Source organism: Mercenaria mercenaria, chromosome 8 (assembly GCF_021730395.1).
Source record: "Mercenaria mercenaria strain notata chromosome 8, MADL_Memer_1, whole genome shotgun sequence".
NCBI lineage: Eukaryota > Metazoa > Mollusca > Bivalvia > Venerida > Veneridae > Mercenaria > Mercenaria mercenaria.
In genome coordinates, this window is record NC_069368.1 from 69761348 (window position 1) to 69776815 (window position 15468).

The 15468-nt window shown below is 35.6% G+C and overlaps 1 protein-coding gene across 2 annotated transcripts in view; it reads right to left on the reverse strand.

Annotated features, from left to right (window-relative positions):
• LOC123565272 (focadhesin-like) overlaps positions 1 to 15468 on the reverse strand; it is a 232697-nt gene that overhangs the window by 162125 nt on the left and 55104 nt on the right. For both annotated transcript variants that reach the window (XM_053550146.1, XM_045359140.2), the window contains exon 5: positions 2438 to 2667. In XM_053550146.1, the coding sequence (XP_053406121.1) occupies positions 2438 to 2667 (230 nt within the window). The remainder of the gene's footprint in view (positions 1 to 2437; positions 2668 to 15468) is intronic.

A 15468-nucleotide genomic window follows, 5' to 3' on the forward strand; every position in this document is an offset into this window, starting at 1 on the left:
CCGCAGTTGGCAGGTGGCCGCTATTCACGGCCTTTTTATGACTATATTTCGACGGGGGAAATCTGGTTGCCCGTTGTCGACAGGTGGCCGCTACTTACAGGTGGCGTTAGCACAGTTTTGACTGTACGTACTTGATTGCAAAACTTAACCAAGACGCCGACGACAGGGTAAGTAGAATGGCTCGAACTATTCTTTGAATAGTCGAGCTGATAAATGATGAAAATAAAATAACATGCATGTTTCTACTATCCTTCTATCTATATACGGAGTTTCAGGCTAAAATCTTGTTTACTTTTTAAGTTATCTAAGTTGTCCAAGTTTTTGGCATAGCAACCACATTTATTGTACTAGCAAACTGAAAGGACAGGCATATTCTCCATGTTCCCATATAAATATCTAGCACTTTGAACAGTAATTGCAGGATTCTGCTTTGCCACTTTTTGTCATATTTTGGACAATGTAGTGCAAAGTTTTATGAAGACCAAGTAGAAGAAGTGGCCTTGTAGCAGGCTCACAAGGCTACTACGTAATTTAGCCTTAGTTACCAGTTTTATACCCAAGAAGACAGACTATTGAGCAAATATTCTAGAGAAAGTTGTTGATAACCGTGACACATCATAGGAAGACGATACATGACACAGGATGATCACTATAGCTCACTGCATTCTTTGCTCAGGTAAGCAAAACTAAACATGATTTGTCATTATAGCATTTAGTGTGATATTAATAACACTACTTTTTTGAAACTGTAATGTTATTGCTGTATCAGTCATTAATGAATGAAATGAGCAATAACAGATTCTTTAACTTAAGGGAAGAGGGTCATTGTCCAATGAAGCAGGAAAAAATACAATATAAACGTAAAGATAGGGGGAAAACAATCCTTCATCTTTCTCAGTCAGCCACAGCTAATTTACAAGTTACCTGAACTCAAGTGAAAAGATATATGAACCTCTCTTCTTGCTGCAAATATATTACTGACAACCTAACGTCACTGTTACAAAGTAGGGGGTGGGGATGTTAACACTAAGGAGAGGAACACACCACCACATTAGAGGGGATGCATAAAACCAAATGGCTTCTAGTATTTTGAATGAAAACAAGAGTGCCAGAATGTCACAATATACGCCCGTCACAGCAAATTTCTTTACTCTAGTACCTGTATTTGCAAATGGAATTTTAATTTTGTGGTTGTTTAGTAATCATTGTAAGTCATTTGTTTTTCTAAGTCCACAAAAAAACTCCTTACCAGGTAGAGATACATTAAAATACACCTAAAATTTGAAAGTAACATCTATGTTGTACCACAGAAAAGTGGTCTTGTTTTTTCCCTACAGTCAATTATAAAAAAGTTACTATATAAGTTATTTATAGTAACAACTAAGGGAAGATAATCTTAAAAAAAAAAAAAATCCCCAAAAAAATCCCCAAAAAAATTTTAAGTACACACAAAAATCTTTACCAGGTAGAGATTGGTCAAAATACACCTCATAATTGGATGTAGCATGCATGTTGTACTACAGAAAAGTGGTCTCGATTTTTCCCTACGACTAGTAATGAAAAAGTTACAATATAAGCTATTTATAGTAACAACAAAGGGAAGTAATTCTAAAGAAGGGAACTGCGCATGACACTTTCTCTCATGATGGTGTATAATTGTGCCAAGTTACATCAAAATCCCTCCATGCATGAAGAAGAAAGGCTTCGGACAAAGTCATTCTTGTATCTGACCTTTGACCTCTAAGTGTGACCTTGACCTTTGACCTAGGGACCTGGTTCTTGCTCATGACACTCTGCCTCGTGGTGGTGAACATTTGTGCAAAGTTATATCAAAATCCCTCTATGCATGAAGAAGAAATGCTCCGGACAAGGTTTTCATTCTTGTATCCGTTGACCTCTAAGTGTGACCTTGACCTTAGACCTAGGGACCTGGTTCTTGCGCATGACACTCCGCCTCGTAGTGGTGAAATTTGTGCAAAGTTATATCAAAATCCCTCCATGCATGAAGAAGATATGCTCAGGACAAAGTTTTCTTTCTTGTATCCTTTGACCTCTAAGTGTGACCTTGACCTTAGACCTAGGGACCTGGTTCTTGCACATGACACTCCGTCTCATGATGATGAACAATTGTGCCAACTTTCATCAAAATCCCTCCATGCATGAAGAAGATATGCTCCGGACAAAGTCATTCTTGAATTTGACCTTTGACCTCTAAGTGTGACCTTGACCTTAGACCTAGGGACCTGGTTTTTGCGCATGACACTCCGTCTCATGATGGTGAACAACTGTGCCAAGTTTCATCAAAATCCCTTCATGCATGTAGCAGATATGCTCCGGACAAAGTCTGTGGACGCCGCCCGCCCGCCCGCCAGGGGCGTTCCCATAATACGTCCCGTTTTTTCAAACGGGCGTATAAAAAGTCATAGACAACAAATACCTTAGTTTGCATATCTCTTTGATTGCTGAGGCTTTTGCTAATATGACATCATCAGTCACTGTTGCCATGGGGACAGATCCTTTTTCTTTCCCTGTAATGGCCTTCAGCAAATGTGGAAAGCATCTGTCCTGCAAGGCCCACAACTCTGTCAGAAGTTTTATTGATAAACTCTTTAGCTTTGGAGACTGTGCCAAATTCAAGATGGTTTTCAAGACTGGTGCTACATTAAACTGAAATAAACATCAGGAAAGTGAACTATCATATGAGAACTATCAGTTATGTTAGAAATGGTTTATTTTTATTATAAAATTATGGTCCTCAGCTTTCATAATAATAATAGTTCCATGTTTAGCACTGCTTTTATAATAACTGTATTTACTGCAGTATTTTAGACTTTTTTCAAGTTTTACATCTCCTGATTGATTCTGAAGCATTTACTTGGATTTACACAAAAAGTTACACAAACATGATCTAGGCCATATAGTGACTTCTATACCATTTTATGGTAGAAGAAGATTCCAAGTGCCAATCTTGGCATTATTTCAAACATGGGTGAGCACACGGGTAAAACACTGACCTTCTATAAGCCAGCTGGATGGTTTCTTTGCATGAAGAATTTTACAAACCCAATCATTGAGCTGTAAATGATTCTTAGTCAGTGAGCTGTAAATGATTCTTAGTCAGTGAGCTGTAAATAATTCTTTGTCAGTCACTGAAGAATTAAGTCACAAAATATATCCAATAACACCAAAGGTTGACAATAACAGATTCATTACATCATTTGTGGGAAATATTTTTTTTTTTTTTTATAGCAACAGAATGGTGGAAATTGGCTCTGCATTGCCCCACAGTGAGTAAACAGACCAATATCTTTTGTTCTAAATTGTGTAGAGACAATTGAATATCTGCACACGGCTGCAGAAACATGCATTTTAATAGACATTCAGTAGATACTTGGTAAAATCTATGGTTTTCAAGATCATTCATTGGTATGATGACTTGCAATCCATTTCAAAGGCTATATCCGGGATGGAGCATACGTCTCAGTGCTAACATGACCTTGCACTGAATTTCAAAAATAATTCCTCATGGCAAATTAATATAATGATTTATTTAATTTTATTTTTATTTTAAACCGAATTCTATTTATTAATTTCAAATAATTGCAGACATCACTACTGAGGGCTTAATGGCATAATAATAGGTCAAACAAGAGGGCAATGTTGACCCTATTTCACCCACCTCAATGGATGTTCATGAACACTGCAGTACAGCTAAGAAAAATTCCTCTTTCAAAATCAGATCACCATTCTTGGATTTTCAATTTCTTCACTGCATAAATTTTATTAATATATATAGGAAAATAAGCCCTACCCCAAACAGCCACATTCTGTGACAAATCAACATTGTTAGCACAATCCAAAATACAGTTTCTCTCAAACACCATTAAATATGGTCTAAACTTTAATACTCAATTCTTTCTCAGCAATAACTATAACAAGAGCTGTCACAGGAGACAGCACGCTCAACTATTTTGATGCTGGAGAGAGATATTGGGAACATCCAAGGAAGCTGGAGCTGTCAATGGAGTGTTTAATGACTCCAATGAGGATGAAGATACATGTGTATTTGACAATAGCTAAAGGCTGTGTCAAATGTTTTTAGTAATAACAGAGATAGAGATAAAGTGTACTAAAACGTTAAATAAGTATAAAAGGGACATTATTCATGGAAAATTTCTGCAAGAGTAATGCACCATAATTATGTCATATCATGTTGCTAACTATTTAGTAATAACTGAGATAGAGCAAAAATGCATCACAACTTGAACTTGAAATTAAAGTAAAAAGGAGGCATAACTCATTACATATTGGTGCCAGCATTATGGACCTTGTGTCATATGATGTGAGTGATGATGTGGAACAAACACTTTAAAGCTACTCATTTCCACCATGTTTGACTTAGAATGTATATATGACACAGAAAAAATGATAAAGTGGGTAAAAATAAAAGTTAGATATTGGTAAAAATGCAAGAAGAATGTAAATTTCTACATTATTTCAAAAGTATGCAATGGTTTACTACCTTCTACACAACATGTTTGGTTATCTATAACAATATCTTGCAAAAATCCTTTGTCAGTAAATTTGTTCTACTACTCAATTTCTGAGTATTTTATAGATTTTTGAGAGAAATTATTTTTCGCCTAAAATGTGTGAGTTAGTCTCTTCAAGTCTGAATCAAATTCATTTAGTAACAACAGAGATATGATGAGAAATCATCAAAGTTAAACTGAAATTCTATGTAAAAAAGGGGATATAATTCATGAAATATTGATGCAAGAGTTATTGCCCTTGTGTCATATGATGTGGGTGATGATGTGGAACAACTATTTTAAATCCATTCCTTAATAACTGAGATACAGTGAAAGTGCACCAAAACTTTAACCTGAAATTCTCAGTAAAAAGGGGGATAATTCTTGAAATATTGGTGCGAGAGTTATGACCCTTGTGCCATATGATGTGGGTGATGATGAAGAATATTAATTTTAAGTTTGAAGCAAATCCATCTAGTAATTACAGAGATAAAGAGAAAGTGCATCAAAACTTTAACCAAGGGGACGCTGACACCGGGTCGAGTACAATAGCACTCCATATACTCTGTATAGCTGAGCTAAGAATTATGATGTATTCTTATCAACCCTTAGCCTGATCAGTCATTTGTAGCTTCATTCTGCTTTTTCCTAGAGTTCACTCTGTGAACTAGATTCTACATAGCCTTCTCACTTAGGTCAATATGTAGACTATAGATCTACATATCAATGGGTCTCCACTTCAATTCTCGGTTGAAGTGTAGTTTCTCTGTGACAATATACTCTCCTAAGTCATTTCTTCCTTCAGCTCTGTGGAGATGTTGGCAGATACTTGTGGGAGGACAGGTTAGTACTGGTGCAGAATCCATGAACATAGGTTAACTGCTGGGCTTTTCTTAACTAAAATACTTTTGTAAAACAGTGCTACCCAAAAACAAACAAACAAACAAACAAACAAACAAACTGTGAAGTACACATTTTCAATCAGTCTAGTTTATCTTTTCTAAAACATTATATTCAATCATTTGTAATCTATTTTTTACAGATTACACATAACTTTTGATAATTTTGTTATTACTTTTAATATTTTTCCTTCATTGTGAATAAAATTTTCTATATATGACCACTTACATATTACAAGAGTCGCTCACCTGACCTTGACTATTTGACTTTGAATATATGTATGACACACTGAATCATGAATGATGATATCTGTGTTTAGTATACAAAAACATAAAACAGCTTGGTCAAGTGCCCCTATCTGAACAAATTTGATGGAGGACCTTAAAATGATTCTACATCCATCAATCGATTCATGAGAAGGAGTTGTTTACAGGTTTTTCTATTTTTAGCTATAGTGGCCCCTAAAAGTGGCCAAGTGCCCCCATTTCACCAAAATTTAGAGGAGTTTACAATGATGCTACAGAGCAGGTTTGAAGAAGATTCAGCGACAGGTTCATGAGAAGAAGTTGTTTCAAGGTTTTCATTAGCTCTAGTGGTCCCTAAAAGGGGTCAAGTGCCCCCAATTGAACAAATTTTAGAAAGGAGCTTACAATGATGCAACAGACCAAGACTGAAGAAGATCCATCCAGCAGTTCACGATAAAAAGTTGTATTTCAGTTTATAACTCCAGCGGCCCCTTTTTTAGGGGCGAAGTGCCCTTATTTGAACATTGAGAGAGGAGCTTAAAATGATCTTACAGACGAACTTGAATGAAGATTCATCAAGCAGTTCATGAGAAGTCATTAAAAGGTATTTCATTGTTTAGCTCTAGATGGGGCCAAGTGCTCCCATTTTAACATTTTAGAGGGAAAACCTTAAAAACAGGGATGTGATTGCCTGTTGACCAAAAAAGCAGAAGTAAGAAGATACCCCCTACACCCTTGAACAATATTACATTTTTTTGCACAAATCTTGCCAAATCTGAGAACTTTTTTTCCAAACTTTTCTGTTCAATAAGAAGAAATCAGCTGAAAAGAGGAAGAATCATCTCCTTGTTAAAAGTATACTACAAACCAAGTTTGATGCTGATCCATCAAGTGGTTCATGAGAATAAGTCATTTAAAGGTTTTTCTATTTATAACTCTAGCGGCCCCTTAATAGGGACCAACTGCCCTCATTTGAACAAACTTCAGGGACGACTTTATCACAATGCTACAGACCAAGTTTAATGAAGATCCAATCTGACTAAAGTACATCTCCTATTATGCTACGCATAGGATCTGACAACGAGCTATTGATGGCCTTGTTCTGACAACCCTTCCGCTAGCCAATAAAAAGTTAACTTACAACATTCTGCAAGCTTTAAAAAGCCTTGATATTTGATATCAACAATTTTTATGTCGAACGATGTCAGATAGCCGGTTAGCTCAGTCGGTAGCGTACTTGCTCTGTAAGCGAGAGGTCCTGGGTTCGAGCCCTGGATTAACTGCGATTTTTCCTTACTCTTTGACATTCGAACAAGTTGTCTGATTGGTTCAAACAAAAATAGATTTGCGAAAATAAAAATAGCAATCTTGGAAATCCAAAATATACAGAAGACGAATGTGAATAGGTCGTTCTCAGATCTTCGTTTAGAAGATCAAGTACTTTAGTCAGATTGATGAAGATCCATCAAGTGGTTCATGAGAAGAAGTTCTTTAAAGGTTTTTCTATTTTCAGATCTAGAACCCTTGGTTCAGTATGTTTGTATATCCATTATGAGGCATTTTATTTTTTATTTTAAGGTTTACGGAACTGGCACTAAAGACTGTTTTCAGAACCAGAGAGAGGTCCATGCCAGGATGCTAAGTGTAACTCTGAGCAGAAGTTTCAGAGCAGAAGATTTTTAAACAAAAATTTTGATGCTGACAGATAGCAAATGGACAACGGATAACCAACGATGGTTGAAGGGTGATCATAAAATTTGGAGCTAATAATGTGATTCTGCAGAAACATCCGTAGGCAACTCAGTTTGGCTTTCACTTGTCAATAAGTAAGAATGTGACTTGAGGTGTCTGACGTCATATAAATTACAGTTCCCATTACTGTGTCCAGTTTAGAAACTGTTGTTATATTGTTATATCACCATTGTTGCACTTCGGTATTTGTTGTGTCCAGTTTGGATACTAGCTGCTGTCATATTGTTATATCACCATTTTTGCACTTTGGTACTTGGTGTGTCCAGTTTAGAAACTGTTTTCATATTGTTATATCACCATTTTTGCACTTTGGTATTTGGTGTGTCCAGTTTAGATACAGCTGTCATATTGTTATATCACCATTTCTGCACTTTGGTATTTGTTGTGTCCAGTTTAGATACTGTTGTCATATTGTTATATCACCATTTTTGCACTTTGGTATTTGTTGTGTCCAGTTTAGAAACTGTTCTCATACTGTTATATCACCATTTCTGCACTTCGGTATTTGGTGTGTCCAGTTTAGAAACTGTTGTCATATTGTTATATCACCATTTTTGCACTTTGGTATTTGTTGTGTCCAGTTTAGATACAGCTGTCATATTGTTATATCACCATTTTTGCACTTTGGTATTTGTTGTGTCCAGTTTAGATACTGTTCTCATATTGTCATATCACCATTTTTGCACTTTGGTATTTGTTGTGTCCAGTTTAGAAACTGTTCTCATATTGTTATATCACCATTTCTGCACTTCGGTATTTGGTGTGTCCAGTTTAGAAACTGTTGTCATATTGTTATATCACCATTTTTGCACTTTGGTATTTGTTGTGTCTAGTTTAGATACTGTTGATATATTGTTATATCACCATTTTTGCACTTTGGTATTTGGTGTGTCTAATTTAGATACTGCTGTCATATTGTTATATCACCATTTCTGCACTTTGGTATTTGGTGTGTCCAGTTTGGATACTGCTGTCATATTGTTATATCACCACTGTTGCACTTTGGTATTTGGTGTGTCCAGTTTAGATACAGCTGTTATATTGTTATATCACCATTTTTGCACTTTGGTATTTGTTGTGTCCAGTTTAGAAACTGTTCTCATATTGTTATATCACCATTTCTGCACTTCGGTATTTGGTGTGTCCAGTTTAGAAACTGTTGTCATATTGTTATATCACCATTTGTGCACTTTGGTATTTGTTGTGTCTAGTTTAGATACTGTTGATATATTGTTATATCACCATTTTTGCACTTTGGTATTTGGTGTGTCTAATTTAGATACTGCTGTCATATTGTTATATCACCATTTCTGCACTTTGGTATTTGGTGTGTCCAGTTTGGATACTGCTGTCATATTGTTATATCACCACTGTTGCACTTTGGTATTTGGTGTGTCCAGTTTGGATACTGCTGTCATATTGTTATATCACCACTGTTGCACTTTGGTATTTGGTGTGTCCAGTTTGGATACTGCTGTCATATTGTTATATCACCATTTTTGCACTAATATGCACAACTACGCTTCACACTAATCACTTGTGAGGTTTGGTGAAATTCAGCCTAATAGTATGCAGCAAGTAGTGTAAATACTGTAAAATATGAAAAATCAAGGGCCATAACTCTGCTTAAAATCAATGAACCAGAACATGCCGATGATATGTATAACTAGGCTTGGCACTGATAACTCCTGTAAGGTTTGGTAGAAATCTGCCCAATGGTGTAAGAGAAGTTGCCAAAATATCATACAATTTTACAAATAAAGGGCCATAACTCCCCTAAAATCACTGAAGCAGAACATGCCGATAATACGCATAATAAGAATTGGCACTGATCACTCCTTTAAGGTTTGTTGGAAATCCTTCCAATTATATAAGAGAAGTGACTAAAACATAGTAAAATATCATGAATAAAGGGCCATAACTCTTCTGAAAAAAAAAAAAAAACACCAAACCAGAACATGCCCATGATATGCATAACTAGGCTTGGCATTGATCACTTTTATAAAGTTTGGTGTAATTCCTCCTGGTTGTATCGGAGCAGTTGCCCGAACAAGGTAAAATAAGACAAATGTAGGGCCATAACTTCGCTGAAATCACTGAACCGGAACATGTTGAGGATACATATAACTAGGATTGGCACTAATAACTCCTATAAGGTTTGGTGGAAATCCACCCAGTTATATAAGAGAAGTGGCCAAAACATAATAAAATTTGATGAATCAAGGGCCATAACTCCGCTGAAAATCATTGAACTAGAAAATGCCAATTATATACACTACTAGACTTGACAATGATCACTCGTGTAAAGTTTGGTGTAAATCCATCCAGTGGTGTCGAAGGAAATGCGTGCACAAACTTTGTGACACTGACGGACAGACAGAGACAGCTCTAAATCAATTTGTCTGCCCCACTACATGTGGGAGACATAATAACCAATAAAAAACAAGTTTCTTTAAATTTCATGCTTAATTTACATATGAAACATCATGCTTTTTGTGGGATGCCTTTGAAGCCAGAGGGTAAATAATGCATGATCTTGTGTGTAGCACAGAGCAGAGAAAGTAAATTACTCTCACAAGATACCAACAGCCGAGTCCAGCTTGCATAAATACACTAAAATGATGGCCAGAAAGTTACAAAAATGTACTTTTTGGTTCTTTTTAACTATTCCATATTTTGATTTATAAACCACCTTCGACACCATGTATCAATCAAACCGTTAATACCTTCTCTGTTAATTTCTAAATGTCAACTTAGTAAGTTGAAGACAAATTTCTCAAGCTGTGAAAAGAAAGGCTAATCCATGATCTCATTCTATCTCATCACTTCCCCAACGAAATATCTTATTTCCTTTGAGTATATCTTAATTTCTCAGACTGACACCCAGTACATGTATTTATAAGCTGCAATCAGATCTTTGGGGACTAGATCATTCAGTCTTTCTCAGCATTAACATTTTATAACTTATTTAAGCCAATCAAGCAAATAGCTGGGAAAGCATTGTCACACTTTGAAATATAAAAAAAAAAAAGACGCTAGTTTTGCAGTCACTTTTTCTCTCTGTTTTGTATATTAGAACTACCAATGAGCTGAATGAGAAGTTAAGTGAAAAATGCTCAGTGTTGTTTTATTTTTTAGTTCTTTGGAATCATGCAGTTCATTCAATAATCATGTATAATACAGTTCCGCTTAAGCGGGTGCTAGGGGCATAAAGGGCATTACCTTTCATGGATAGATTCAATGAAACAGAGTTTGCTATTACTTTGCTGCCTTCATTCTTAACATCCAATGTGTCTTTCTACAAATTTTATTAACTAGACAACAGCCAACCAGAAAGCATCATCAAAAGTGCTATTTGCATGAAGGTAGACACACTGGCACCAGATCAGAAAGAAAATGCCTCTGTACGTGTTATACCCTACCCCTAGGTATTCTATAAGAACCATGGTCATGAACGGGAAAGTGCACTAACCCGTTTCAATCGTACATTTCTCAACTTAAACGCGCAGTTCGGTGAATGGGTACCTAGTATATTGAACAAGTGATAATTTATCTTCCATCGTGCACCAGTCACATTGTCTCAATATTCCATATTGCTGAGATTATCAACATATTTTATGCTTTCGTCAACGTTACAGAAAAAACTTGCTTGACCTTCCCTAATGAACATCCGGTCTAGAGGTCACGGCAGTGTGCACATGTTTGGCGAAACGTAAACAAACAAAAACAGAATTTAAAAAAATCACGATTTTACACTAAAACTCGAAATGATGAATGAAATTCATCTTGTATATGATCTTTGATTTGAAATCGTACATTGGTCTGCATCTGTTCTGTTTATTTTATTCATTTTGCACATTAATGCTGCATTTTCACATTTTAGCCAACGCGTGTACTAAAATGACGATGGACATACATTTTTACAACAGCCAATCAGAATGGTTTTGTAATCTAGAACGGAACTTTACCAGGGAAGTTCAAGCAAGTTTTTTGTCTAATGTTGAAATTACTATAAACTACGCGTTGTCTTTCTAAGATAAAATGTATTGAAAAAATATGACCGGTACACAATGGAAGATAAATTACCACTTGTTTGATATCCATAGTACACATTTACCACACTGCGTGTTTTAGGTATGAAATGCGCGATTGAAACGGGTTAGTATATTTTCACGTTCATGACCATGGTTCTTATAGAATACCTAGTGGTAGGGTATAACACTTACGGAGGCATTTTCTTTCTGATCTGGTGCCAGTGGGTAGACAGGGTACAAATTCATTCATTCAATCATTCATTCATTCATTCAATCATTTATTTTGCTTTGTTTTAAGAAACACAGACATAATTTTGTCCATATTGAGGCTTTCCAGTTTTGATGACAGAGGAAGACCCAAGACAGTATTTCAGACCAGATAATTACCTGGATAGAACAACCAAACTAAGTTTGTAAAATGGACTGGTTCATCATTCAAGTTGGGCAGTACAACTTATTACTTAAAGGGGTGTTCACTGAAAATTTACTGACTGAATAGCGAACAGTGCAGACCATGATCTTGGTCTGCACTGGTCACATTAACAACTTGACCACAGAGATTCTAAAATTCTGTAAGATCTGTGGACTTACTATCATGTAATTCGGACATTTTGAATGATTATAAAGTTTTCCCCCAATTTTTATCTAGTCTATTATGTTGAACATACTTTTTTTCTCATGTACATGTATATTAGACTCAAATTTCATATTTGAAAATATAAACAATTTCTACACAGTTTTTGTAAACATAAAATTTACATGTTCATGAGTATTAACAGTAATATGCATGAGGTTTAAAATAGTAAACACTTTACAATTCAATTCAATATTCAATATTTTATTTGGCATAAACAAATGAATGTTCATCCCCAATACAGTGGGGTACAACACAATGTTCATGTACAGATAAACACTACTATAAATGTGTACTTCCACTAAAAAACTGATTTTTTTTTAAACAAGTGACTGTTACTGCATGACATTTTAACCCTTACCATGCTAAATTTCTATAATTTATACTTTAGACTGGTCCATCTTCCAATATGGGCAGTACCATTTATCATTTGAAGGGGGTGTTTACTAAAAATTTACTGACTGAATAGCGAACAGTGAAGACCATGATCAGACTGCACGGATGTGCAGGCTGATCTTGGTCTGCACTGGTCGCAAAGGCAGAATCACTTGCCGCCAGTAGGCTAAGGGTTAAATTAGTTATTAAATCTACATACACAATTAATCTATATATCTAGTCAGGTTAAATATATTTGAAGAGGATTTTCTGCATTTGAAGTAAATAACCAGAAATAAAATATTTTAGTGATAGACCGGCATTGGCTATCTTTAATATAATTTTCAAAAGATATCTGAGCTCAAGAGTTATTTTACTAAAAATTATGAATAACATTTTAAAATACATAGTTTTTGTCCAGTTTAAAATATGATATGATAATATGTGCATTGTCCTGTTATAAATGCATCTTGCAAAAACATATTGTTTTGGAACAAAATTTAAAGCACTTTTTCAAAATTTTTAATGATTAACTTCAAATTAACTTATAATGATTTTCAAATATAATCTTATCATGCAGATATTTATATTTGTTTTAACAGAAAAGATTACATTTCATTCATCACGTTTTGAAAAATTTTACCTTCAGACAACTAATAAATTAAACAATGTACTTCATCTACAGGAGATCAAAATGGTTGTTAATTTGGTGCGACCTTGGAACATGGTGGGGGTAAGATTGAGGATAAGTGCACAATAAGCTGGCTTATGCAAGCTACGTGACTCATGTTTCCATGCAAGTTTGCTTTGACTTTGTTTGTGCTCTTTCACACATGCTGTGGTTGCACTTTTAGGAGGCTGCATTTTTATCCCCCGACGAAAGTCGGAGGGATATAGTTTTGGCGTTGTCCGTCCGTCCGTCCTTCTGTCCGTCTTTCCGTCCGGAGCCATATCTAGGAAATGGTTGGGAATATTTATTTAAAACTTCATATACATGTTCACCACTATGAGTTCTTGCGGCCCGTCAAGTTTCAGTCAGATTGCCCAAGTAACACCAGAGTTATGGCCCTTAGAAGTTTCTATTGTTAACTATATAGGGTACTATAAATATGGCAATTTCTGCATCATAACTTTTGATATATTTCACCTAGAACTATGAAACTTCAACAGAATTTAGATCACCATAATGTGGTTGTGTACACACAATTTTCGTTTGGATTTATTTGTAAATTTAGAGTTATTGCCCTTTAATTGTATAAAAATCCATATTTGTACATAACAAACTTACCATTTGGTAGAATTTCATTAAATTTCTTTCATTCTTTTCCATGAACATTTATTGTAAACATATGAAGTTGTGTACCCACACCTGGTCACCCCCTTTCCTTGATCACACCCCCACCCCCCACAAAAAAAAAAAAAAAAATTCATTATTTTACATTTTTTTCAGACAAACTTCATAAACATGTTCACCACTATGAGGTTATGGGGCCCATCAAGTTTCAGACAGATTGCCCAAGTAACACCAGAGTTATGGCCCTTAGAAGTTTCTAGTGTTAACTATAATATAGCGTACTTATAGATCTAAAGATATGGCAATTTCTGCATCATAACTTTTGATATATTTGACCTTGAGCTATGAAACTTTAACAGAATTTAGAGCAGTATAATGTGGTTGTGCACACACAATTTTGTACGGATTTCAGAGTTATTGCCCTTTAATTGTCTAAAAATCCACATATTTGTACATAACAAACTTACCATTTGGCAGAATTTCATTAAATTTCTTTCATTCTTTTCTGTGAACATTTATAATAAACATGTGAAGTTATGCACCCACATTTCGTCACCTACTTGCCTTGGGTCACACTCCCCCCCCCCCCCCCCCCACACACACACACACAAAAATTCTTTTCATTAATTTAGATTTTTTTCAAACCTTCCATAATTATTTATCAACATGCAAGTTGTACCATTTCCCCACCTCACTCCTCCATACAGTCATGCCCACCACTGATCATGCATCCTCTGCCCCCCCCCCTCACCCCCCAAAAAAATCCACATATTTGTACATAACAAACTTACATTCGGCAGAATTTCATTACATTTCTTTCATTCTTTTCTGTGAACATTTATTAGAAACATGTGACGTTGTGCACCTACACCTGGTCACCCACTTGCCTTGGTCACACCCCTCCCCCTCCCAACCCCCCTTCCCCCCAAAAAAAACAAATTTTTTTTTTTTTTTTTCATTTCTTATTTTAGATTTTTTTTCAACCCTTCCATGATTATTTATCAACATGCAAGTTCCCCCACCTCACTCCTCCATACAGTCATGCCCACCACCACTCATGCATCCTCTGCCCCCCCCCCCCCCCCACCCCACCCTTTTTTTTTTCATTTTTAATTTTCCATCAATATTTATAATCAACATGTGAAATTTTGTTTCCTCTCCCATTGCCTTGCACCCCCACCCCCTAAAAAAATAAATATATACATATATAATTATATTTCCATTCCTTTTATTTTATTTTATTTTTTTAATGTTCAAACCTTCAACATGTTAAGTTGTGACTGCACAAACCTTGCCCTCAGCCATGTTCAAGATGTCTTACCTGTGTTCTCTTAAGGACATCTGTTCTTTTAAGTTCAAATATACATGTTAATCAGCAACACCTGTTGCCAAACCACTCAAAGACAATATTTCATTCCAGTTAAACTTCAAGCTCACATTTCAATTAAGGAGGTAGGTTACCTTCATATTTGTATGTGCGCATGTCCAACCGGAAGCTAACGTGACGATTTACGACGACGTTTACGACAAACTAAATGTGTTTGTATATTCATTCTTCTTAAAACAAATCATGAACCTGTCTTCGATATGATGCTTTGTGGTTTTATAATGCAGAAATAATGAATAAATTGCCGCAGAAACGCTTCAAAACAATGTTGCCTTAAAATGACGTCATTGACGTCATGACGTTACGTGTCAGTTA